Here is a 24,787-nt window from a genome sequence, read left to right as displayed (position 1 = left end):
TCTACACTGTAGTTGCTTACCAAGAAGACAGTGAATGTTCCTGAGTGGCCGAGTTACAGTTTTGACCTAAATCTACTTGACAATCTATGGCAACACTTGTAAATGGTTGTCTAGCAATGATCAACAACCAATTTGACAGAGCTTGAAGAATTTAGAAAAGAATAATGGGCAAATGTTGCACAATCCAGGTGTGGAAAGCTCTTAAAGACTTACCCAGAAAGACTTACAGCTGTAATCACTGCCAAAGGTACTACTACAAAGTATTGTCTCAGGGGTCTGAGTACTTATGTAAAATGAGATATTTCTGTATTTAATTTTCAATACATTTGCAAAAATGTCTAACAACATGTTTTCACTGTCATTATGGGGTATTGTGTGTAGATGGGTGAGGACAAAAATATATTTAAACCGTTTAGAATTCAGGCTGTAACACAACAAAATGTGCATAAAACAGTTTAGGCAACAGGGATGTTGATCCAGGAGGGGGTTGAATATCTCTGCTGTAACCAAGAAGCTTCATCTTGACATCTAGCCACTTAGCTAGGAAGTTAACAAACCAAGCTGGGTATAACTTATTAACACATCTTAGATGTCTTATAGTTATACTAGCCACCGCGCGCACACACACACACACACACACACACACACACACACACACACACACACACACACACACACACACACACACACACACACACACACACACACACACACACACACACACAGTCCATAGTTAAGTTACCGCCAGAGGTTCTCTCTCTCACCTCAGCTAGAGGGTTCAGATTGAATACAGGTATCAAACTCAGGGTTGAGATCACAATGACTTACTGTTATATACCTAACATAAAAAAAGAGCACAGCTGGTGTCACGGCTGTCGAAAGGATCGGACCAAAGTGCAACGTGGTTGTAGTTCCACATTTTATTTAATCCGTGAAACTTTGCAAAACACAAATAACTGAAAATGACAAAACAACAAACCGTGACACAGAGAGAAACAAACACTACTCAAAATATATAATAACCCACAAAACCCAGGAAGAAAAACCCCTACTTAAATATGATCTCCAATTAGAGATCAACCCAAAAAACAACAACATAGAAATAGAAAAACTAGAACTTAAACATAGAAATACAAAACATAGAAAAACACAAAACACCCCCTGTCACGCCCTGACCTACTCTACTATAGAAAATAACATCTTACTATGGTCAGGACGTGACAGTGGAATCAGGGTCGCTAGCTTAGCATTACTTTTTAGACTGACACTCTTATTCAGAGTGGATTACACTCAACCAAAGTAGGTACAAAAAAAAAAACACATCATGGTCACAATCACTATAAATAAAACCCTTCTCCAAACAGTAGTCGCTATCTGCTACATGAGTTATAGTAAGAGTAAGCCTAAGTGGTTGTTGATTGGTGAACAACTGGCCTCAATCATCCCTCATGAACATAATGAGTAACTCGGTAGTGTATTGGATAAATTACACTGAGCATCATGGTTACGTCATGCCAATCTGAGACCCAGGAAGACATGTTGCTATGTTCTGATAAACTTCTTATTCTCGGACTTCTTTTTCAGGTTTATTATAAACTGAATCCTGATCTTCTTCAGGTTTATTATAAACTGAATCCTGACCTTCTTCTGGTTTATTATAAACTGAATCCTGATCTTCTTCTGGTTTATTATAAACTGAATCCTGACCTTCTTCTGGTTTATTATAAACTGAATCCTGATCTTCTTCTGGTTTATTATAAACTGAATCCTGATCTTCTTCTGGTTTATTTTAAACTGAATCCTGATCTTCTTCTGGTTTATTATAAACTGAATCCTGACCTTCTTCTTCTTCTGGTTTATTATAAACTGAATCCTGATCTTCTTCTGGTTTATTTTAAACTGAATCCTGACCTTCTTCTGGTTTATTATAAACTGAATCCTGATCTTCTTCTGGTTTATTATAAACTGAATCCTGATCTTCTTCTGGTTTATTTTAAACTGAATCCTGACCTTCTTCTTCTTCTGGTTTATATTAAACTGAATCCTGACCTTCTTCTTCTTCTGGTTTATTATAAACTGAATCCTGACCTTCTTCTGGTTTATTATAAACTGAATCCTGATCTTCTTCTTCTTCAGGTTTATTATAAACTGAATCCTGATCTTCTTCAGGTTTATTATAAACTGAATCCTGACCTTCTTCTGGTTTATTATAAACTGAATCCTGACCTTCTTCTGGTTTATTATAAACTGAATCCTGACCTTCTTCTGGTTTATTATAAACTGAATCCTGACCTTCTTCTGGTTTATTATAAACTGAATCCTGACCTTCTTCTGGTTTATTATAAACTGAATCCTGATCTTCTTCTTCTTCTGGTTTATTATAAACTGAATCCTGATCTTCTTCTGGTTTATTATAAACTGAATCCTGATCTTCTTCAGGTTTATTATAAACTGAATCCTGACCTTCTTCTGGTTTATTATAAACTGAATCCTGACCTTCTTCTGGTTTATTATAAACTGAATCCTGACCTTCTTCTGGTTTATTATAAACTGAATCCTTACTTCTTCTGGTTTATTATAAACTGAATCCTGATCTTCTTCTTCTTCTGGTTTATTATAAACTGAATCCTGATCTTCTTCTGGTTTATTATAAACTGAATCCTGATCTTCTTCTTCAGGTTTATTATAAACTGAATCCTGATCTTCTTCTGGTTTATTTTAAACTGAATCCTGACCTTCTTCTTCTTCTGGTTTATTTTAAACTGAATCCTGACCTTCTTCTGGTTTATTATAAACTGAATCCTGAGCTTCTTCTGGTTTATTATAAACTGAATCCTGATCTTCTTCTTCTTCAGGTTTATTATAAACTGAATCCTGACCTTCTTCTGGTTTATTATAAACTGAATCCTGACCTTCTTCTGGTTTATTATAAACTGAATCCTGATCTTCTTCTGGTTTATTATAAACTGAATCCTGATCTTCTTCTTCAGGTTTATTATAAACTGAATCCTGACCTTCTTCTTCTGGTTTATAATAAACTGAATCCTGATCTTCTTCTGGTTTATTATAAACTGAATCCTGACCTTCTTCTTCTGGTTTATAATAAACTGAATCCTGATCTTCTTCTGGTTTATTATAAACTGAATCCTGACCTTCTTCTGGTTTATTATAAACTGAATCCTGACCTTCTTCTTCTTCTGGTTTATTTTAAACTGAATCCTGATCTTCTTCAGGTTTATTATAAACTGAATCCTGATCTTCTTCTGGTTTATTATAAACTGAATCCTGATCTTCTTCTGGTTTATTATAAACTGAATCCTGACCTTCTTCTTCTTCTGGTTTATTTTAAACTGAATCCTGATCTTCTTTTTATACAACAGCGACAGTCCTCTATGTTATGAACCCACTGCATCTCTCCCCAGCACCTGTCCACCTTCATGATGGACAAGACAGAGTCCATTGCTACAGTGGACGATGCCATTAAGAAGCTGGTGCTGCTGGACTCTAAAGACAAGATCTGGACCCAGGAGATGCTGCTTCAGGTCAACGACAAGGCTGTACGGCTACTGGATGTCGATACACAGGTACTTGAACTTACACAGTCAAATTCCTGGTACATGTAGATGTACTTGAAGAATAAAGGGGATTCTGATTCGTTCGTTATGCCAGGGAATTTGAATTAACATTATGTATTCAGGTTATTCTTATTGAGATCTATTTAATAAGACACACCTTTAATAACCTGCTGGTGTAAAATACAGCGGTCTGTTGAAACCCCCTGATGGGAAAGATATATATATATATATATATATATCCAAGTCTTCAGTCTCTCAGTTTTTTAAATTTTGTGTGTGTGTGTGTGTGTGTGTGTGTGTGTGTGTGTGTGTGTGTGTGTGTGTGTGTGGTGTGTGTGTGTGTGTGTGTGTGTGTGTGTGTGTGTGTGTGTGTGTGTGTGTGTGTGTGTGTCTTCTCGAGCCAAGCCACTGGCAGTTAGATCTGCAGACAGTTGGCCATTACGGTGAGATTACTGATGAACGGACACATTTGATATGGAATAATCTCCCCGTCTTTCCTCCCTCCCTCTCTCTCTCTCTACCTCCCTCCTCCCTCTCTCCCTCCCTCCCTCTCTCCCTCCCTCCTACCTGCCTCTCTCTATCTCCTACCTACCTCCCTCCCTCCCTCCCTCCCTCCCTCCCTGCCTGTCTGCCTGTCTGCCTGCCTGCCTGCCTCCCTCCTCCCTCCCCCTCTCTCTCTCTACCTCCTACCTGCCTCCCTCCCTCCTACCTGCCTCCCTCCCTCCTACCTGCCTCCCTCCCTCCCTCCCTCCCTCCCTCCCTCCCTCCCTCCTACCTCCCTCCCTCCCTCCCTACCTGCTTCCTACCTACCTGCCTGCCTGCCTCCCTCCCTCCCTCCCTCCCTCCCTCCCTCCCTCCCTCCCTCCCTCCCTCCCTCCCTCCTACCTGCCTCCCTCCCTCCCTCCCGCCCGCCTCCCTCCCTCCATCATAGGAAGAGTTGGAGAACTTCCCCCTGCCTACGATCCACCACTGCCAGACAGTGTTGAATCAGACCAGGTATCCATCTGTCCTACTGCTGGTGTGTCAAGACACTGAACAGCACAGACCTGACATACACTTCTTCTACTGTGACGAGGTTGAGGTGGGTCACTTCTATCTACGTAATCATGAGAGACAATGGCTGTCCCAAATGGCACCCCAAGTAGTGCACTATATAGGGAATGGGCCCTGGTTAATAGCAAGTCACTATATAGGGAATAGGGGGCCTTTTGGGATGCTGACAATGTCATGTTAACCATCTGTCAAAACAAATTAAATCAAGCTTTATTTATACAATACATTTTAGACATGGATGCAATGCAATATGCTTCCCAGGAAAAATCATAAAGATAAAACCAGAAATATTATCCACACAACAAACATCAGAGGATTAAAAAGTAAAGAATAACGATAATAACTGATGACTAAAAGCACCCTGAGGAAAAGCAAAACTAAAAATATGTGTTTTATAAGATCTGTTTTAAATATGTCCACAGTTTCGTCCCCCCTCAGGTTCTCTGGAAGGCTATTCCAGAGTCTGGGGGCATAATAACTACAGGCTGCTCTCTCCATGCCTCTTGGTCCTAGGCTTTGGGATAGTTAAAAGGCTGTCTCTCCATGCCTCTTGGTCCTGGGCTTTGGGATAGTCATAAGGCTGCTCTCTCCATGCCTCTTGGTCCTAGGCTTTGGGATAGTTAAAAGGCTGCTCTCTCCATGCCTCTTGGTCCTGGGCTTTGGGATAGTTAAAAGGCTGCTCTCTCCATGCCTCTTGGTTCTAGGCTTTGGGATAGTTAAAAGGCTGCTCTCTCCATGCCTCTTGGTCCCAGGCTTTGGGATAGTTAAAAGGCTGCTCTCTCCATGCCTCTTGGTCCTAGGCTTTGGGATAGTTAAAAGGCTGCTCTCTCCATGCCTCTTGGTCCTGGGCTTTGGGATAGTTAAAAGGCTGCTCTCTCCATGCCTCTTGGTCCTGGGCTTTGGGATAGTTAAAAGGCTGCTCTCTCCATGCCTCTTGGTCCTAGGCTGGGATCGTTAAAAGGCTGCTCTCTCCATGCCTCTTGGTCCTGGGCTTTGGGATAGTTAAAAGGCTGCTCTCTCCATGCCTCTTGGTTCTAGGCTGGGATAGTTAAAAGGCTGCTCTCTCCATGCCTCTTGGTCCTGGGCTTTGGGATAGTCATAAGGCTGTCTCTCCATGCCTCTTGGTCCTGGGCTTTGGGATAGTTAAAAGGCTGCTCTCTCCATGCCTCTTGGTCCTGGGCTTTGGGATAGTTAAAAGGCTGTCTCTCCATGCCTCTTGGTCCTGGGCTTTGGGATAGTTAAAAGGCCAGAGGACCTGAGGGACCTACTGGGGACATAACTTAAAACATGTCTGACATGTATTGTGGTGCACAATCGTGGGTTGATTTAAAAACCAAAAGAAGAATCTTAAAATGAATTCTAGAACTCACAGGCAGCCAGTACAGAGACCTTAAAACCAGTGTAATGTGTTCTCTCTGTCTGGTCTTGGTCAGTACCCACACTGCAGCATTCTGTATGTTTTGCAGTACAGAGACCATTAAACCAGTGTAATGTGTTCTCTCTGTCTGGTCTTGGTCAGTACCCACGCTGCAGCATTCTGTATGTTTTACAGTACAGAGACCATTAAACCAGTGTAATGTGTTCTCTCTGTCTGGTCTTGGTCAGTACCCACGCTGCAGCATTCTGTATGTTTTACAGTACAGAGACCTTAAAACCAGTGTAATGTGTTCTCTCTGTCTGGTCTTGGTCAGTACCCACGCTGCAGCATTCTGTATGTTTTACAGTACAGAGACCATTAAACCAGTGTAATGTGTTCTCTCTGTCTGGTCTTGGTCAGTACCCACGCTGCAGCATTCTGTATGTTTTACAGTACAGAGACCATTAAACCAGTGTAATGTGTTCTCTCTGTCTGGTCTTGGTCAGTACCCACGCTGCAGCATTCTGTATGTTTTACAGTACAGAGACCTTAAAACCAGTGTAATGTGTTCTCTCTGTCTGGTCTTGGTCAGTACCCACGCTGCAGCATTCTGTATGTTTTGCAGTTGACCAATAGCTTTCTTGGGTAGACCAGACAGGAGAGCGTTACAGTAGTCAAGCCTGCTTGTAATAAAAGCGATGAGTCTCTCTCTATCAGCCTGAGAGAGAAACGGCCGCACCCTGGGAATGTTCCTCAGGTGGTAAAAAGCTATTGTGGTCACATTCCCAATGTGTGATTAGAAATTGAGTTCAGAATCTAAAATATCACCTAGGTTGTTAAGTCCGTCGTAAGAAGGAGACCAAGGTGCAGCGTGGTAAGCGTACATCTTTCTTTTATTTCATGAACACCCGGCAAAACAAAGAAAATACAAAACGAACATAAAGTTCTAAACAGAAAATAAGATCCCACAAAACCCAAAAGGAAAATGACAACTTATATATGATCCCCAATCAGAGACAACGATAGACAGCTGCCTCTGATTGGGAACCACACTCGGCCAAAAAAAACAAAAGAAATAGAAAACATAGATTTCCCCATCCGAGTCACACCCTGATCTAACCAAACATAGAGGATACTAAGGATCTCTACGGTCAGGGCGTGACAATATGGTTTTTATCTTTATTAAATTTGAATTAAAATGTGCAGCCAGAATCTCTCTCTGTGCTTTGGTTCCAACAATAAATACTTCGGTCTTGTCTTGATTTAGCTGTTGAGGAAGTTGTTAGCCGTCCAACTATTTAAATCACTTATAAAGTCTAAATAATTTTATCCGTGGAGCTAAAATCCTCAGGTGACACAGAAAATGTAAAGTTGTGTATCGTCTGGAAATCAATGCTGTGCTTTCTGATAACGCTGCCAAGGGGTTAACATATACACTGAGTACACAAAACATCAGGAACACCTGTTCTTTCCATGACACAGACTGACCAGGTGAATCCAGGTGAAAGCTATGATCCCTTATTGATGTCACTTGTTAAATCCACTTCAATCAGTGTAGATGAAAAGGAGGAGACGGGTTAAAGAAGGATTTTTAAGCCTTGAGACATGGATTGTGTGTGTGTGTCATTCAGAGGGTGAATGGGCAAGACAAGATATTTCAGTGGCTTTTGAACGGGGTTTGGTAGTAGGTGCCAGGCGCACCGGTTTGTGTCAAGAACTGCAACGCTGCTGGGTTTTTCACGCTCAACAGTTTCCCCGTATGTATCAAGAATGGTCCTCCCCAACAAAGGACATCCAGCCAACTGGACACAACTGTGGGAAACATTGCGGGGGTGTGTGTAACTCAATATTAGGAAGGTGTTCCTAATGTTTGGCATTCTCAGTGTATACAGTAAACAGTAATATTTACCTTTTAAACCAAAAAAAACCAGATTGTAATTGTTAAAACCAATTTCTCCAGAATTTTGCTTAAGAATGGAAGGTTGGACGTTGGCTGTAAAATTGCTAAGAGCTGAATAACCTGGGTAACCTGTTCTTCAGAAGGGGGTTTTCACCACAGCAGTTTTTATAGTACAGTGGGGGGAAAGTGCCTGTGAATAGCAAGTGATTAACAATAGCTTGTACTTCTTCAGATATGCAATTAAAAACTGTTTTGAAGAAAGCGTTGTGGATAGGATCAAGAAGGGCAGGTAGAAGGCTTCATTTGTGATATCACTTTCCTGAACATGTCTGTGTCAACCAGGGAAAATAAATCTGTAGTAGGCTAGGGGAAAAATATCATCAAATTTCTCATCAGGTCCTGACTGAAAACCCAGCCTAATGTTTTTTTATCCTTTCTCCGAAATATGCCATATTTAGATGTGGTGGAAAGTTCACATAGGTTTGTGGCGGGTAGGTTTTATCCGGCCTTAAATGGTGGAAAAGAGCATTCTGTAATTATTCTGATTTATTAGTGATCAAGTTCGTAAAAATGAGCCCGTCTGGCATTTTTATAATCACCTTGTTTTATATGCCAAGTTGCTCTCTCATAATATCATTTCTTTTGATTAGTTTCCTCACTCATCCAAGGGGCTGTCCGCTTGCTATGGCATCAATAGTTGCCCTTTATTTTCTATGTACATGATCAACTAAATGACCATCTTGAATTACCAGTGACCATCTTTTTCTTGGAAGTCATTTTTTGTTGTTGACAAATCATGATTTGGCGATACTTTTGACAAATTGTGATTTTTGTGGAGGTGCTTGAAGTGGAGGCAGGGGTTGTTACCTGAAAGTTTGTTGTGATTCTGTAGTCCTATACAAGTGTTATTCAGCACTGACCCTCTGTAACCGTACACACGCCCCCTACAGGCAGAGATGCTCCATGCAGACATCGACAGCCCTGGGTGACACCACATATTTATACTGACATTGATTTCTCCCTCGCTCGGTCTCTGTCTCTCTGTCTCTCTGTCTCTGTCTCTCTCTCTGTCTCTCTCTCGCTCTGTGTCTCTGTGTCTCTCTCTGTCTCTCTCTCTGTCTCTCTCTCTGTGTCTCTCTCTCTATCTCTGTCTCTCTGTGTCTCTCTGTCTCTGTCTCTCTCTGTGTCTCTGTCTCTCTGTGTCTCTGTCTCTGTCTGTCTCTCTGTGTCTCTCTGTGTCTGTCTGTCTCTCTCTCTGTCTCTCTCTCTGTCTCTCTCTCTGTCTCTCTGTCTCTCTGTCTGTCTCTCTATCTGTCTCTCTGTCTCTCTCTCTCTCTCTTTTTGTCTCTCTGCAGGCAGAGATGGTCCATGCAGACATCGACAGTGCCCTGGGTGACAACAAACATGGGAAGAAGATGCGACCACAGACCTTGAAGTAAGAACCGTTATTTCTAATGGGGGAGCCCCCCCCCCCGTAACCACCGTGATTAAAACCCTCCTCTCCTCCTTTCAGGGTGAACCAGGAGAAGATGAAGCGCCACAGAGAGACCATCATCCCCCCCTCCTCGGCCCCCAAGGGCCCGACCCCAGGAGGCCGCGTGGCTGCCATGAACATGCAGGGTGAGACTTATTACAGACAGACAGACAGACAGACAGACAGACAGACAGACAGACAGACAGACAGACAGACAGAGACACACACACATAGAGAGACACACACACATAGAGAGAGAGAGACATACACACACACACAGAGAGAGAGAGAGAGAGAGAGAGAGATACACACACACAGCATAATCCAAATAAAATAAAATACAATTTTATTGGTCACATACACATACAGTGCCTTGCAAAACCTTTTGGTTACAAGTCCAACGCTCTAACCACTAGGCTACCTGCCGCCCCAGCAGCAGTAAAATAACAATAGTGAGGCTATATACAAGGGGGTACCGGTACAGAGTCAATGTGGAGGCTATATACAGGGGGGTACCGGTACAGAGTCAATGTGGAGGCTATATACAGGGGGTACTGGTACAGAGTCAGTGTGGAGGCTATATACAGGGGGTACCGGTACAGAGTCAATGTGGAGGCTATATACAGGGGGTACCGGTACAGAGTCAATGTGGAGGCAATTTACAGGGGGTACCGGTACAGAGTCAATGTGGAGGCTATATACAGGGGGTACCGGTACAGAGTCAATGTGGAGGCTATATACAGGGGGTACTGGTACAGAGTCAATGTGGAGGCTATATACAGGGGGTACCGGTACAGAGTCAATGTGGAGGCTATAAACAGGGGGTACCGGTACAGAGTCAATGTGGAGGCTATATACAGGGGGTACCGGAACAGGGCCTTGCAAAAGTATTCATCCCCCTTGGCGTTTTTCCTATTTTGTTGCATTACAACCTGTAATTTAAATGGATTTTTATTTGGAATTCGTGTAACTGACATACACAAAATAGTCCAAATTGGTGAAGTGAAATGAAAAAAATAAGTTGTTTAAAAAATGTTTTTTTAAATAAAAAATAATCGGAAAAGTGGTGCATGCAAATGTTTTCACCCCCTTTTGCTATGAAGCCCCTAAATAAGATCTGGTGCAACCAATTACCTTCAGAAGTCACATAATTAGTTAAATAAAGTCCACCTGTGTGCAACCTAAGTGTCACATGATCTCAGTATATATACACCTGTTCTGAAAGGCCCCAGAGTCTGCAACACCACTAAGCCAGGGACACCACCAAGCAAGCGACACCATTAAGACCAAGGAGCTCTCCAAACAGGTCAGGGACAACGTTGTGGAGAAGTACAGATCAGGGTTGAGTTATAAAAACATATCAGAAACTTTGAACATCCCACGGAGCACCATTAAATCCATTATTATAAAATGGAAAGAATATGGCACCACAACAAACCTGCCAAGAGAGGGCCACCCACCAAAACTCACAGACCAGGCAAGGAGGGAATTAATCAGAGAGGCAACAAAGAGACCAAAGATAACCCCGAAGGAGCTGCAAACCTCCACGGCGGAGATTGGAGTATCTGTCCATAGGACCACTTTAAGCCGTGCACTCCACAGAGCTGGACTTTATGGAAGAGTGGCCAGAAAAAAGCCATCGCTTAAAGAAAGAAAAAACAAACAAAAAAAAAACACGTTTAATGTTTAATTATTAAAGTGGCCAGTGATTCCAGGTCTATGTATATAGGGCAGCAGGGTTGAGTAACTGGGTGCTATCTGGCTAGTGAGCTAGCTATTTAACTGGCTATTTAACAGTCTGATAGAAGCTGTTGCCCCATCGAGGTGGATAGGGGCGTGTTCCCTCTACTGTCTCCTGAAGTCCACAATCAGCTCCTTCGTTTGTTGACGTTGAGGGAGAGGTTATTTTCCTGGCACCACTCCGCCAGGGCTCTCACACTGATGCACTGATATATATATACACACTCACATTACACACAGAGAGACACACACACACACACATTACACACACACACACACACACACACACACACACACATTACACACAGAGACATACACACATTACGCACAGAGAGAGAGAGACACACACACAGAGACACATACACACACACACGACATTACACACACACACACACACACACACACACACACACATTACACACAGAGAGAGCGAGAGCGACACACACACATTGCACACAGAGACACACACACACACACACACACACACATTGCACACAGAGACACACACACACACACACACACATTACACAGAGAGAGAGAGAGAGAGACACACACACACACACATTACACACAGAGACACATACACACACACATTATTATAACCATGATTAACTGTTATCGTTGTTGTATATGAATAAATAAAGCTCTGTCTGTGTGTCTGTTAGACGTGGAAAGGCGAGGTTCTGCACAGCAGGACCCAGAGTCCCATGAAAAGCTGGCCCAGCGTATTGAGAAAGACGTGGTGAGTTCCGCTGTTACACCTTGTAACCTACATATATAACATATAATCTAATCTATACTGAACAAAAAAATATATAATACATACTGATATACTTCTTAGCAAAGACGCTTTCTCTGTCGTCCTGCAGAAAGTCAGTGATTACTGCCTCCCTTTTTTTAAATCTCTTTTACCACCTCTAATCTTGTAACGGCTGTTGAAGGGCGCAGCGTGGTTAGTGCTCATCATGAATTTATTATACCGAGAACACAATGAACAGAGAAACAAAAGACGAAAGCCAAACAGTTCTGTCAGGTAAGATATACTAAACAGAAATAAACCACCCACCAAAACCCAAAGGAAAACAGGCTGCCTAAATATGGCTCCCAATCAGCGACAACGATGTACAGCTGTCCCTGATTGAGAGCCATACCAGGCCAAAACAAAGAAACACAAAACATAGGGAAAAAAAGGACATAGAATGTCCACCCTAGTCACACCCTGGCCTAACCAAAATAGAGAATAAAACCCTCTCTATGGCCAGGGCGTGACAAATCTATACTGAACAAAAAAATAGAAACACAACAATTTCAAAGATTTAACTGAGTTACAGTTCATATAAGGAAATCAGTCAATTGAAATAAATAAATTAGGCCCTAATCTATGGTTTTCACATGACTGTCGGTCACAGATATCTTAATTTATTATTATTTTTTTTTAAAGGTAGGGGCGTGGATCATAAATCCAGTCAGTATACGGTGTGACCAACATTTGCCTCATTTGCCTTCGCATAGAGTTGATCAGGCTGTTGATTGTGGCCTGTGGAACATTTTCAGCTTCCATAAATTGCCTACAGATCCTTGGGGCCGTGTATTATCATGCTGAAACATGAGGTGATGGCAGCGGATGAATTGCACGACAAGGGGCCTCAATCTCGTCATTGTATTTCTCTGCATTCAAATTGCAATCGATAAAATACAATTGTCCGTAGCTTATGGGTGTCCATACCATAACCCCATCCCACTGCGGTTGTGAGGCCGGTTGAAGGTACTGCTAAATTCTCTGAAACGACGTTGGAGGTGGCTTATGGTAGAGAAGTTAACATTAAATTCTCTGGCGATGTAACGTACGTCGTAAGGATTAGACCAAGGTGCAGTGGGAACGTGTATACTCATCTTTATTAAATCAAAAGAAGGAAAAACAAAACACGTATACAAAACAACGAACGACAATAAACAGTCCTGTCAGGTGCATAGACACAAAACAGGAGACAACTACCCACAAATCCCATTACAAGAACACCCCCTATACAATAGGACCTTCAAACAGAGGCAACGAGGAACAGCTGCCTCCAATTGAAGGTCAATCCAATGAACTAAACATAGAAATAGATAGACTAGACTGAACATAGAAATACACTAACATAGAACATAGCCCAACAAACCCCGAACCACATAAAACAAACACCCCCTGCCACGTCCTGACCAAACTACAATAACAAATAACCCCTTATACTGGTCAGGACGTGACAGGCGACAGCTCTCGTGGACATTCCTGAAGTCAGCATGCCAGTTGCTGCTCCCTCAAGACAGTTGCGCAGCGGTCTAAGAGAAATGTGTTTACATCCCTGTTAGTAACATCTGTGGCATTGTGTTGTGTGACAAAACTGCACATTTTTTGAGTGGCTTTTTATTGTCCCCAGCACAAGGTGGACCTGTGTATTGATCATGCTGTTTTATTAGCTTCTTGATATGCCAAACCTGTCAGATGGATAGATTATCTTGGCAAGGCAGAAATGCTCACTAACAGGGATGTAAACAAATTTGTGTACAACATTTGAGAGAAATAAGCTTTTTGTGCGTATGGAACATTTCTGGGATCTTATTTCAGCTCAATTTTTTAAATAAATATTTTTTCCACCTTTATTTAACCCTGTCGTTCTCCACTAACATCAAGGCGGTGACCCGATCCTGTAGGTTCATGCTCTACAACATTCGCAGAGTACGACCCTGCCTCACACAGGAAGCTGCGCAGGTCCTAATCCAGGCACTTGTCATCTCCCGTCTGGATTACTGCAACTCGCTGTTGGCTGGGCTCCCTGCCTGTGCCATTAAATCCCTACAACTCATCCAGAACGCCGCAGCCCGTCTGGTGTTCAACCTTCCCAAGTTCTCTGACGTCACCCCGCTCCTCCGCTCTCTCCACTGGCTTCCAGTTGAAGCTCGCATCCGCTACAAGACCATGGTGATTGCCTACGGAGCTGTGAAGGGAACGGCACCTCCATACCTTCAGGCTCTGATCAGGCCCTACACCCAAACAAGGGCACTGCGTTCATCCACCACTGGCCTGCTGGCCCCCCTACCTCTGAGGAAGCACAGTTCCCGCTCAGCCCAGTCAAAACTGTTCGCTGCTCTGGCACCCCAATGGTGGAACAAGCTCCCTCACGACGCCAGGACAGCGGAGTCAATCACCACCTTCCGGAGACACCTGAAACCCCACCTCTTTAAGGAATACCTAGGATAGGATAAAGTAATCCTTCTAACCCCCCCCCCCCCCCCTTAAAAGATTTAGATGCACTATTGTAAAGTGGTTGTTCCACTGGATATCATAAGGTGAATGCACCATTTTGTAAGTCGCTCTGGATAAGAGCGTCTGCTAAATGACTTAAATGTAATGTAAATGTAAATGTAAATGATTTAACCAGGTAGCCTAGTTGAGAACAAGTTCTCATTTACAATTGCGACCTGGCCAAGATAAAGCAAAGCAGTTCGACACATATTACAACACAGAGTTACACGTGGAGTAAAACAAACATACAGTCAATAATACAGTAGAAAAATAAGTCTATATACAATGTGAGCAAATGAGGTGAGATAAGGGAGGTAAAGGCAATAAATAGGCCATGGTGGCGAAGTAAATACAATATAGCAATTAAAACACTGGAATGGTAGATTTGACAGTAGATGAGTGTGCAAAGTAGAAATACTGGGGTGCAAAGGAGCAAAATAAATAAATAAATAAATACAGTAGGGGAAGGGGTAGTTGTTTGGGCTATTTATAGATGGGCTATAGATGTACAGTTGCAGTGATCTGTGAGCTGCTCTGACAGCTGGTGCTTAAAGCTAGTGAGGGAGATAAGTGTTTCCAGTTTCAGAGATTTTTGTAGTTCGTTCCAGTCATTGGCAGCAGAGAACTGGAAGCAGAGGCGGCCAAAGGAGGAATTGGCTTTGGGGGTGACAAGTGAGATGTACCTGCTGGAACGCGTGCTATGGGTGGGTGCAGCTATGGTGACCAGCGAGCAGAGATAAGGCGGGACTTTACCTAGCAGGGTCTTGTAGATGACCTGGAGCCAGTGGGTTTGGCGACGAGTATGAAGCGAGGGCCAGCCAACGAGAGCATACAGGTCGCAGTGGTGGGTAGTATATGGGGCTTTGGTGACAAAACGGATGGCACTGTGATAGACTGCATCCAATTTGTTGAGTAGGGTGTTGGAGGCTATTTTGTAAATGACATCACCAAAGTCGAGGATCGGTAAGATCGTCAGTTTTACGAGGGTATGTTTGGCAGCATGAGTGAAGGATGCTTTGTTGCGAAATAGGAAGCCAATTCTAGATTTAACTTTGGATTGGAGATGATTGATGTGAGTCTGGAAGGAGAGTTTACAGTCTAACCAGTCACCCAGGTATTTGTAGTTGTCAACATATTCTAAGTCAGAACCGTCCAGAGTAGTGATGCTGGACGGGCGTGCAGGTACAGGCAGCGATCGGTTGAAGAGCATGCATTTAGTTTACTTTAAGAGCAGTTGTAGGCCACGGAAGGAGAGTTGTGTGGCATTGAAGCTCGTCTGGAGGGTTGTTAACACAGTGTCCAAAGATGGACCAGATGTATACAGAATGGTGTCGTCTGCGTAGAGGTGGATCAAGGAATCACCCGCAGCAAGAGCGACATTGATATATACAGAGAAAAGAGTCGGCCCGAGAATTTAACCCTGTGGTGCCCCATAGAGACTACCAGAGGTCCGGACAACAGGCCCTCAGATTTGACACACTGAACTCTGTCGGAGAAGTAGTTGGTGAACCAGTCGAGGCAATCATTTGAGAAACCAAGGCTGTTGAGTCTGCCGATGAGGATGTGGTGATTGACAGAGTCGAAAGCCTTGGCCAGGTCAATGAATACGGCCGCACAGTACTGTTTCTTATCGATGGCGGTTAAGATATCTTTTAGGACCTTGAGCATGGCTGTGGTGCACCCATGACCAGCTCTGAAACCAGATTGCATAGCGGAGAGGGTACAGTGGGATTCGAAATGGTCGGTGATCTGTTTATTAACTTGGCTTTATGAAGATCTTAGAAAGGCAGGGGCAGGGTAGGATAGATATAGGTCTGTAGCTGTTTGGGTGAAGAGTATCCCCCCTTTTGAAGAGGGGGATGACCGCAGCTGCTTTCCAATCTTTGGGAATCTTAGACGACATGAAAGAGAGGTTGAACAGGCTAGTAATAGGGGTTGCAACAATTTCGGCAGATCATTTTTAGAAAGAAAGGATCCAGATTGTCCAGCCCGGCTGGTTTGTAGGGGTCCAGATTTTGCAGCTCTTTCAGAACATCAGCTGACTGGATTTAGGAGAAGGAGAAATGGGGAAGGCTTGGGCGAGTTGCTGTGGGGGGTGCAGTGCTGTTGACCGGGGTAGGGGTAGCCAGGTGGAAAGCATGGCCAGCCGTAGTAAAATGCTTATTGAAATTCTCAATTATAGTGGATTTATCGGTGGTGACAGAGTTTCCTATCCTCAGAGCAGTGGGCAGCTGGGAGGAGGTGTTCTTATTCTCCATGGACTTTACAGTGTCCCAGAACTTTTTTGAGTTTGTATTGCAGGAAATGAAAGATGGGACCAACACCTTACTCTTTAATGTTGCTTTTATATATATTTTTTCAGTGTAGTTATTTCTGTTACTTACCTAGCGCCTGTAGATCTGTCTATTATTATTATTCTACAACTATTAGTAGTTATTCTCTGCTGTGTGTATTGTTTGCTTGCATGGTCGATAAATCACTCATTAGACTCCCCCTGCAGGACATTCACAACTAAACCATTTGATCATGCTAGCTTGTTGGTCAGCCATCACTGATTAGACTCTCCCTGCAGGACATTCATAACTAAACCCATTTGATCATGCTAGCTTGGTGGTCAGCCATCACTGATTAGACTCCCCCTGCAGGACATTCACAACTAAACCATTTGATCACGCTAGCTTGTTGGTCAGCCATCACTCATTAGGCTTTCCCCTTGCAGGACATTCTGAACTGTGCCTAAATCAGATTTGATCACGCTAGCTTGGTGGTCAGCCATCACTCATTCGACTTTCTTTCTTTCTCTGTCCTTCTCTTTTAGCAAATCCTGAACTGCTCCCTGGATGACATTGAGATCTTTGTGGCTCGGCTGCAGAAGGCTGCGGAGGCCTTCTCTCAGCTCAACCAGCGCAACAAGAGTAAGAAGATAAAGAAGAAAGGCCCAGCAGGTCTGTCTGTCTCCTCTTCTTCTGGTCAACTGACAATATGACACATATTGTCCACTAACACTTCCTATGTTCTCTTGTATTATACCTTCCTCTTTAACTCTTTCATCAACTGAACTGTGTACCTTGAATTATGGTATTGTCCACTATCTATGATGTAATCTATAGCTGTGGAGAGCTAACTCATCTTGTCCTTACTATGACCTGCATTCAAATCAAATCAAATCCCATTTTAATTTGTCACATACACATGGTTAGCAGATGTTATTGCGAGTGTAGCGAAATGCTTGTGCTTCTAGTTCCGACAGTGCAGTAATATCTAACAAGTAATCTAACAATTTCACAACAACTACCTTATACACGCAAATATAAGTAAAGGAATGGAATAAGAATATATATAGACTGAATATATATATAGACTGTTAAATAGCCAGCCTATGCTGCTCTGTCATTGCTCATCCACACATATATATAGGCAAGATACAGTAGATGGTATAAAACACAGTATATACATATGAGATGAGTAATGCCAGATATGTAAACATTATTAAAGTGACTAATGATCCATTTATTAAAGTGGCCAGTGATTTCAAGTCTGTATGTTGGCAGCAGCCTCTCTGTGCTAGTGATGGCTGTTTAACAGTCTGATGGCCTTGAGATACAAGCTGTTTTTCAGTCTCTCGGTCCCAGCTTTGATGCACCTGTACTGACCTCACCTTCTGGATGATAGCGGGGTGAACAGGCAGTGGTTCGGGTGGTTGTTGTCCTTGATGATCTTTTTGGCCTTCCTGTGACATCGGGTGCTATAGGTGCCCTGGAGGGCAGGTAGTTTGCCCCCGGTGATGCGTTGTGCAGACCTCACCACCCTCTGGAGAGCCATGCGGTTGTGGGCGGAGCAGTTGCCGTACCAGGCGGTGATACAGCCCGACAGGATGCTCTCAATTGTGCATCTGTAAAAGTTTGTGAGGGTTTTAGGTGACAAGCCAAATTTCTTCAGCCTCCTGAGGTTTCAGAGGCGCTTTTGTGCCTTCTTCACCACGCTGTCTGTGTGGGTGGACCAATTCATTTTGTCCGTGATGTTCACGCCGAGGAACTTAACATTTTCCACCTTCTCCACTACTGTCCCTTCGATGTGGATGGGGAGGGTGCTCCCTCTGCTGTTTCCTGAAGTCCACGATCACCTTCTGATCCACGACGCCTTGATCTGGGTGAAAAAATGTGTAGCTGATGTTGAATACGTTGAATATCCTAAACTGGTCAAATCTGGACCAAAATCAGTTGGAATGAGTCTACAATTTCTCAGATGGTCTGTGTGGAATTAGCAATAATTCATTCAATATTGATCTTGATCTTGTCAGATTTCCTTTTTTTGGCCTGACTATCCAGTTCTAAATTCTGAATGCAACTGAGAAATCTGAACAGATGATTCTACGCGGACATAATCGACACAGCTAGATAGGAGTGTTATGTTGCCATCTGACCTCTCTCCCCTGCCCTGTGTGAAGCCTGTATAGTAACCCCTATAGTAGTATGTGTGTGTGTGTGTGTGGTCATGGCATGTTTGTCTCTCTCGTCTGTCTGTCTGCTTATTGACAGACGGCATGCTGACCCTGAGAGCGAAGCCCCCCTCCGAGGCAGAGTTCATTGACAGCCTACAGAAACTGAAGCTAGCGTTCAACCTACTGGTGAGTGGACTTCCTCCTGCACAAACGTTCATTATGCCTATGTACAGACTCTGTGCTTAACCCTTAGTACCAGTGGAGACCAAATCGCTCCCTACCCCTTTACTGTGGTCCTAACCCTTTACTGTGGTCCTAACCCTTTACTGTAGGTCCTACCCCTTTACTGTGGTCCTAACCCTTTACTGTGGTCCTAACCCTTTACTGTGGTCCTACCCCTTTACTGTGGTCCTAACCCTTTTCTTTGGTCCTAACCCTTTACTTAGGTTCGACACTTTTCTTTGGTCCTACCCCTTTACTTTGGTCCTACCCCTTTACTTAGGTCCTAACCCTTTACTTAGGTCCTACCCCTTTACTTAGGTCCTACCCCTTTTCTTTGGTCCTACCCCTTTACTTTGGTCCGACCCCTTTACTTTGGTCCTACCCCTTTACTTTGGCCCTACCCCTTTACTTTGGTCCTACCCCTTTACTTTGGTCCTACCCCTTTACTTTGGCCCTACCCCTTTACTTAGGTCCTACCCCTTTACTTTGGTCCGACCCCTTTTCTTTGGTCCTACCCCTTTACTTAGGTCCTACCCCTTTACTTTGGTCCGACCCCTTTTCTTTGGTCCTACCCCTTTACTTAGGTCCTACCCCTTTACTTTGGTCCGACCCCTTTACTTTGGTCCTACCCCTTTACTTTGGTCCTACCCCTTTTCTTTGGTCCTACCCCTTTACTTTGGCCCTACCCCTTTACTTAGGTCCTACCACTTTTCTTTGGTCCTACCCCTTTACTTAGGTCCTACCCCTTTTCTTTGGTCCTACCCCTTTACTTTGGCCCTACCCCTTTACTTAGGCCCTACCCCTTTACTTAGGTCCTACCCCTTTACTTAGGTCCTACCCCTTTACTTAGGTCCTACCCCTTTACTTAGGTCCTACCCCTTTACCTTGGTCCTACCCCTTTACTTAGGTCCTACCCCTTTACCTTGGTCCTACCCCTTTACTTTGGTCCTACCCCTTTACTTTGGTCCTACCCCTTTTCTTTGGTCCTACCCCTTTACTTTGGCCCTACCCCTTTACTTAGGTCCTACCCCTTTACTTAGGTCCTACCCCTTTACTTAGGCCCTACCCCTTTGATGTTGACAGATTGAAATGGTCTTTATAGGTTTAATCAAGCTAGTGGTGAAGCCTCCACCATGTTTCTTACATCTATAAACATGGAAACATGGCCAGGACCAAGGGGGTTTGAAATGGAATTGGGACAGACATCTTTTAGTTTACTTCTCCAATGGATTGAATTGAAATAGAAACCTTGCTGCTACTTTCCTATACGGAGCCGTGGTGAACTGTCTCTAACAGTGTGTATTTGTCACTCTGCCCCCTGCAGGCCAAACTGAAGAAGCACATCCAGAACCCCAGTGCTTCTGAACTGGTGCACTTCCTCTTTGGCCCCCTGGAGTTGGTAAGAACCTGACTAATACACACAAATATATATTTGTTTCATAAGGAGAGCATTCATAGCAGGCGATAGTTGGTTGAAAGTTGGTTGAAAAGACAAGTTAACAGCCAGATAACAGCCTGAACTGTTTATAATCTGGTTGCAATAATGACGCCATCCAGCCTGTATTTAGATAGGGTATGTTGGGTGTCATACTCTGTCCTTGCAGAGAAAATAAGTCTTACTGTTGACTACATCAGGTGAGGTAGGAGAGTGTTTTCTAAACATTATTCAGATTTTTTTTTTTTTTTTTTAATCGAACAAATGTCAGTGACATCAACTAAAATCTCAATGGACATGATATGGATGGCCTTCTACTAAACTATATCTGGCCAGCCAAGCAGAACACTGTATGCTTTAGGAAGCATTAAGTCTTCCACACAATGTTGACTGAACCATGCGTACAGTAGTATACTGTTATCGCCACACACAAGCGATCATCTATTGAAGAGGGGAGGAGATCAGTTGAATGTTCGTATTGTCCTAGTCATCAACATACCCTGCCCTCTATTGTCTTGTGTGTGTGTGTGTGTGTGGTAGCTTTCCTGCAGGGGGGAAAGTCTAATGAGTGATGCATCTAGCATGCAGGCACACACACACACACACACCCTTCCATCATGGAACTAAGCAGACCGGATCATTGTGGTTATAGCCCTACCACATCGGGTGCAGCCACCACAATTGCATAATGATGAAGGCTAGATTTACCTAACCCTGCCGTGTATTAGACACACCTGGTAACTAGATTTACCTAACCCTGCCGTGTATTAGACACACCTGGTAACTAGATTTACCTAACCCTGACGTGTATTAGACACACCTGGTAACTAGATTTACCTAACCCTGACGTGTATTAGACACACCTGGTAACTAGATTTACCTAACCCTGCCGTGTATTAGACACACCTGGTAACTAGATTTACCTACCCCTGCCGTGTATTAGACACACCTGGTAACTAGATTTACCTACCCTGCCGTGTAATATTCACACAGACACACCTGGTAACTGTCTCATGGCAACATAGCCTGATAGTACACCTGGTTACTGTCTCATGGCAACATAGCCTGATAGTACACCTGGTTACTGTCTCATGGCAACATAGCCTTACAGTACACCTGGTTACTGTCTCATGGCAACATAGCCTTACAGTACACCTGGTTACTGTCTCATGGCAACATAGCCTGATAGTACACCTGGTTACTGTCTCATGGCAACATAGCCTGATAGTACACCTGGTTACTGTCTCATGGCAACATAGCCTGATAGTACACCTGGTTACTGTCTCATGGCAACATAGCCTGATAGTACACCTGGTTACTGTCTCATGGCAACATAGCCTTACAGTACACCTGGTTACTGTCTCATGGCAACATAGCCTTACAGTACACCTGGTTACTGTCTCATGGCAACATAGCCTGATAGTACACCTGGTTACTGTCTCATGGCAACATAGCCTTATAGTACACCTGGTTACTGTCTCATGGCAACATAGCCTGATAGTACACCTGGTTACTGTCTCATGGCAACATAGCCTGATAGTACACCTGGTTACTGTCTCATGGCAACATAGCCTGATAGTACACCTGGTTACTGTCTCATGGCAACAAAGCCTGATAGTACACCTGGTTACTGTCTCATGGCAACAAAGCCTTATAGTACACCTGGTTACTGTCTCATGGCAACATAGCCTGATAGTACACCTGGTTACTGTCTCATGGCAACATAGCCTTACAGTACACCTGGTTACTGTCTCATGGCAACATAGCCTTACAGTACACCTGGTTACTGTCTCATGGCAACATAGCCTGATAGTACACCTGGTTACTGTCTCATGGCAACATAGCCTTATAGTACACCTGGTTACTGTCTCATGGCAACATAGCCTGATAGTACACCTGGTTACTGTCTCATGGCAACATAGCCTGATAGTACACCTGGTTACTGTCTCATGGCAACAAAGCCTGATAGTACACCTGGTTACTGTCTCATGGCAACAAAGCCTTATAGTACACCTGGTTACTGTCTCATGGCAACATAGCCTGATAGTACACCTGGTTACTGTCTCATGGCAACATAGCCTTACAGTACACCTGGTTACTGTCTCATGGCAACATAGCCTTACAGTACACCTGGTTACTGTCTCATGGCAACATAGCCTGATAGTACACCTGGTTACTGTCTCATGGCAACATAGCCTGTACCCTGGACGTCCAGGCACGCCTGGTCCCTGGACTGTCTCATGGCAACATAGCCTGTAGTACCCGGTACGCCAGGCCTGCCGTGTACCCTGGTCTGCCATGGCAACATAGCCTGATAGTACACCTGGTTACTGTCTCATGGCAACATAGCCTGATAGTACACCTGGTTACTGTCTCATGGCAACATAGCCTTATAGTACACCTGGTTACTGTCTCATGGCAACATAGCCTTATAGTACACCTGGTTACTGTCTCATGGCAACATAGCCTGATAGTACACCCTGGTTACTTCCAGGTTCTCCAGTGTATGACCTGTGACCTCTACCCTCTGACCTCTAGGTGCTCCAGTCCTGTGGTAGTCCAGAGCTGCCCCGCTCGGTGGTCTCCCCTCACCTGTCGAGAGATGCGGTAGACTTCCTGAGAGGTCACCTGTCGCCTAAAGAGATGACCATCTTTGAACTGCTGGGAGACGGGTGGACACGACCTAGGTGAGCGTGTGGGGGGATGCGTGTGGGGGGATGCGTGTGGGGGGATGCGTGTGTGTGTGTGTGTGTGTGTGAGAGTTGTGCCGGTGTTCGTGTGTGTGTGTGTGGTTGCAGGTGTGCTGTTTTTGAAATATTAGATGTATGATACTTGCGTTTCTTTTTGTCGAGCAAAACGTTTTCTGGAAGGTTCTACGCTGTGTACAGACCTCCTCCCGCGCATTCAACGTCTTCAAGATACACTACACGACTAGGGCTGTTGCTGTGACCGTATTACCGCCACACCGGTGGTCACGAGTCATGAAGGCTGTCAAATTCCACGTGACTGTTTAGTCACTTTAATTAGGCTTCTCCAAGCTCTGATGCTGCTGATGGTCATTAGTAACCTACCAAACTTGCTAACTGCCTGGTACTCAGCACTCTATTGTCCCTCTAATCACTCTGACATCAATGCAAATGTAATCAAAAATCTAATCAAACACTTCATGAAAGCCCAACATTTCTGTAGGCTATGCAATTGCACGAGAAAACTGAATGATGGCCTCTAATAAAAAGAGGAGGATTCCATCAGCTTTCTATAGGCTAGGCCTACTGTATTTATTTCTCAACTTTCCTAATATTAAGCACATTGCTTCTCTTTACAACAGGAGTATAGCCTACTTGGCTGGCATGAAAATGAACAATGGGAAACGTCCTCCATTCTCTATGTATCTTTTCCACGGCTCCTGTTTCCAGACAGGTGCATGATAATGGTCCATTCTAAATGAAAACAAATTTCACACCTACATTATTTAGTATATATAAAGACAAGATTAAATCAAGAATAATGTGACGGGAGACAATATCAGCTTATCACTTGTCAAATTATATATTATCACTTGTGAATCAGGCTCAGTTTAAGGCAAGAAACAATGGCTTTTTGTTGTTGTGACTTTTTCAAATCATAGTCCCACACCTCATTACGCCTAACCCATAGGCCAACATGCTTTGATAAGGTTTGTATCACAACTAAAGTGGCCAAATAACTCCTTAAAATGAAGCACATTAATCCTCTTTACAAGGGGGTGTAGAGCCTAACTGGCATATATACAGAACGCGTGAGTTTCAAGTTTGGGGAAGATAATTTTCACCATTTAAAATGCACCTTTATAACAAAAGTAATGCATGAATGATCACATTTGCAGTCACTTTTGATAATGGTGTTTTCCCGCTAATGGAACATTCTTGCTTATAGCCCACTGCTGTGTCCGCATTGCTGCGCTTATAATGTGAAGAAATAGCCTCATAGTTTATCAACATTTTAACCTAAACGTTGTGATCTGTTGCATCAGCCTCATTGCGTAAAACATTTTTTTTGATGCTAGTGGTTGTATTAATTTGGGATCTGTGCGCACTCCCTCAAATTGTTTGGGAGAAAATATCCTTTCTATTTTATTCAGCTTAGTTCAATTGTATTCTTCATACTATAAAATAATATAAAATAAAGCCACAGAATTCTAACCAAATCTAGTCTGCTAAATGAACTAGTGTAGCCTACAGCCATATGGAATAGCCAGATCAGGACCGAACGAATGGAAAGCTCAGAATATGCTATTTACTTCCTCTGAAATAGACTACATTTTC

At 43.5% G+C, this 24,787-nt stretch overlaps 1 protein-coding gene across 4 annotated transcripts in view; it reads left to right on the top strand.

Moving 5' to 3' along the window:
- Positions 1-24,787, top strand: part of eps8l2 (EPS8 signaling adaptor L2) — a 173,573-nt gene that overhangs the window by 60,044 nt on the left and 88,742 nt on the right. For all 4 annotated transcript variants that reach the window (XM_045688582.2, XM_082957476.1, XM_045688583.2 and 1 more), the window contains 9 exons: positions 3,423-3,584; positions 4,507-4,656; positions 9,241-9,320; positions 9,399-9,505; positions 11,765-11,841; positions 17,204-17,330; positions 18,924-19,012; positions 20,373-20,447; positions 23,022-23,170. In XM_045688582.2, coding sequence (XP_045544538.2) covers positions 3,423-3,584; positions 4,507-4,656; positions 9,241-9,320; positions 9,399-9,505; positions 11,765-11,841; positions 17,204-17,330; positions 18,924-19,012; positions 20,373-20,447; positions 23,022-23,170 — 1,016 coding nt within the window. The remainder of the gene's footprint in view (positions 1-3,422; positions 3,585-4,506; positions 4,657-9,240; positions 9,321-9,398; positions 9,506-11,764; positions 11,842-17,203; positions 17,331-18,923; positions 19,013-20,372; positions 20,448-23,021; positions 23,171-24,787) is intronic.

This window comes from Salmo salar, chromosome 10, assembly GCF_965601325.2.
Source record: "Salmo salar chromosome 10, fSalSal1, whole genome shotgun sequence".
NCBI lineage: Eukaryota > Metazoa > Chordata > Actinopteri > Salmoniformes > Salmonidae > Salmo > Salmo salar.
This window is presented reverse-complemented; position numbering and strand designations above follow the sequence as displayed.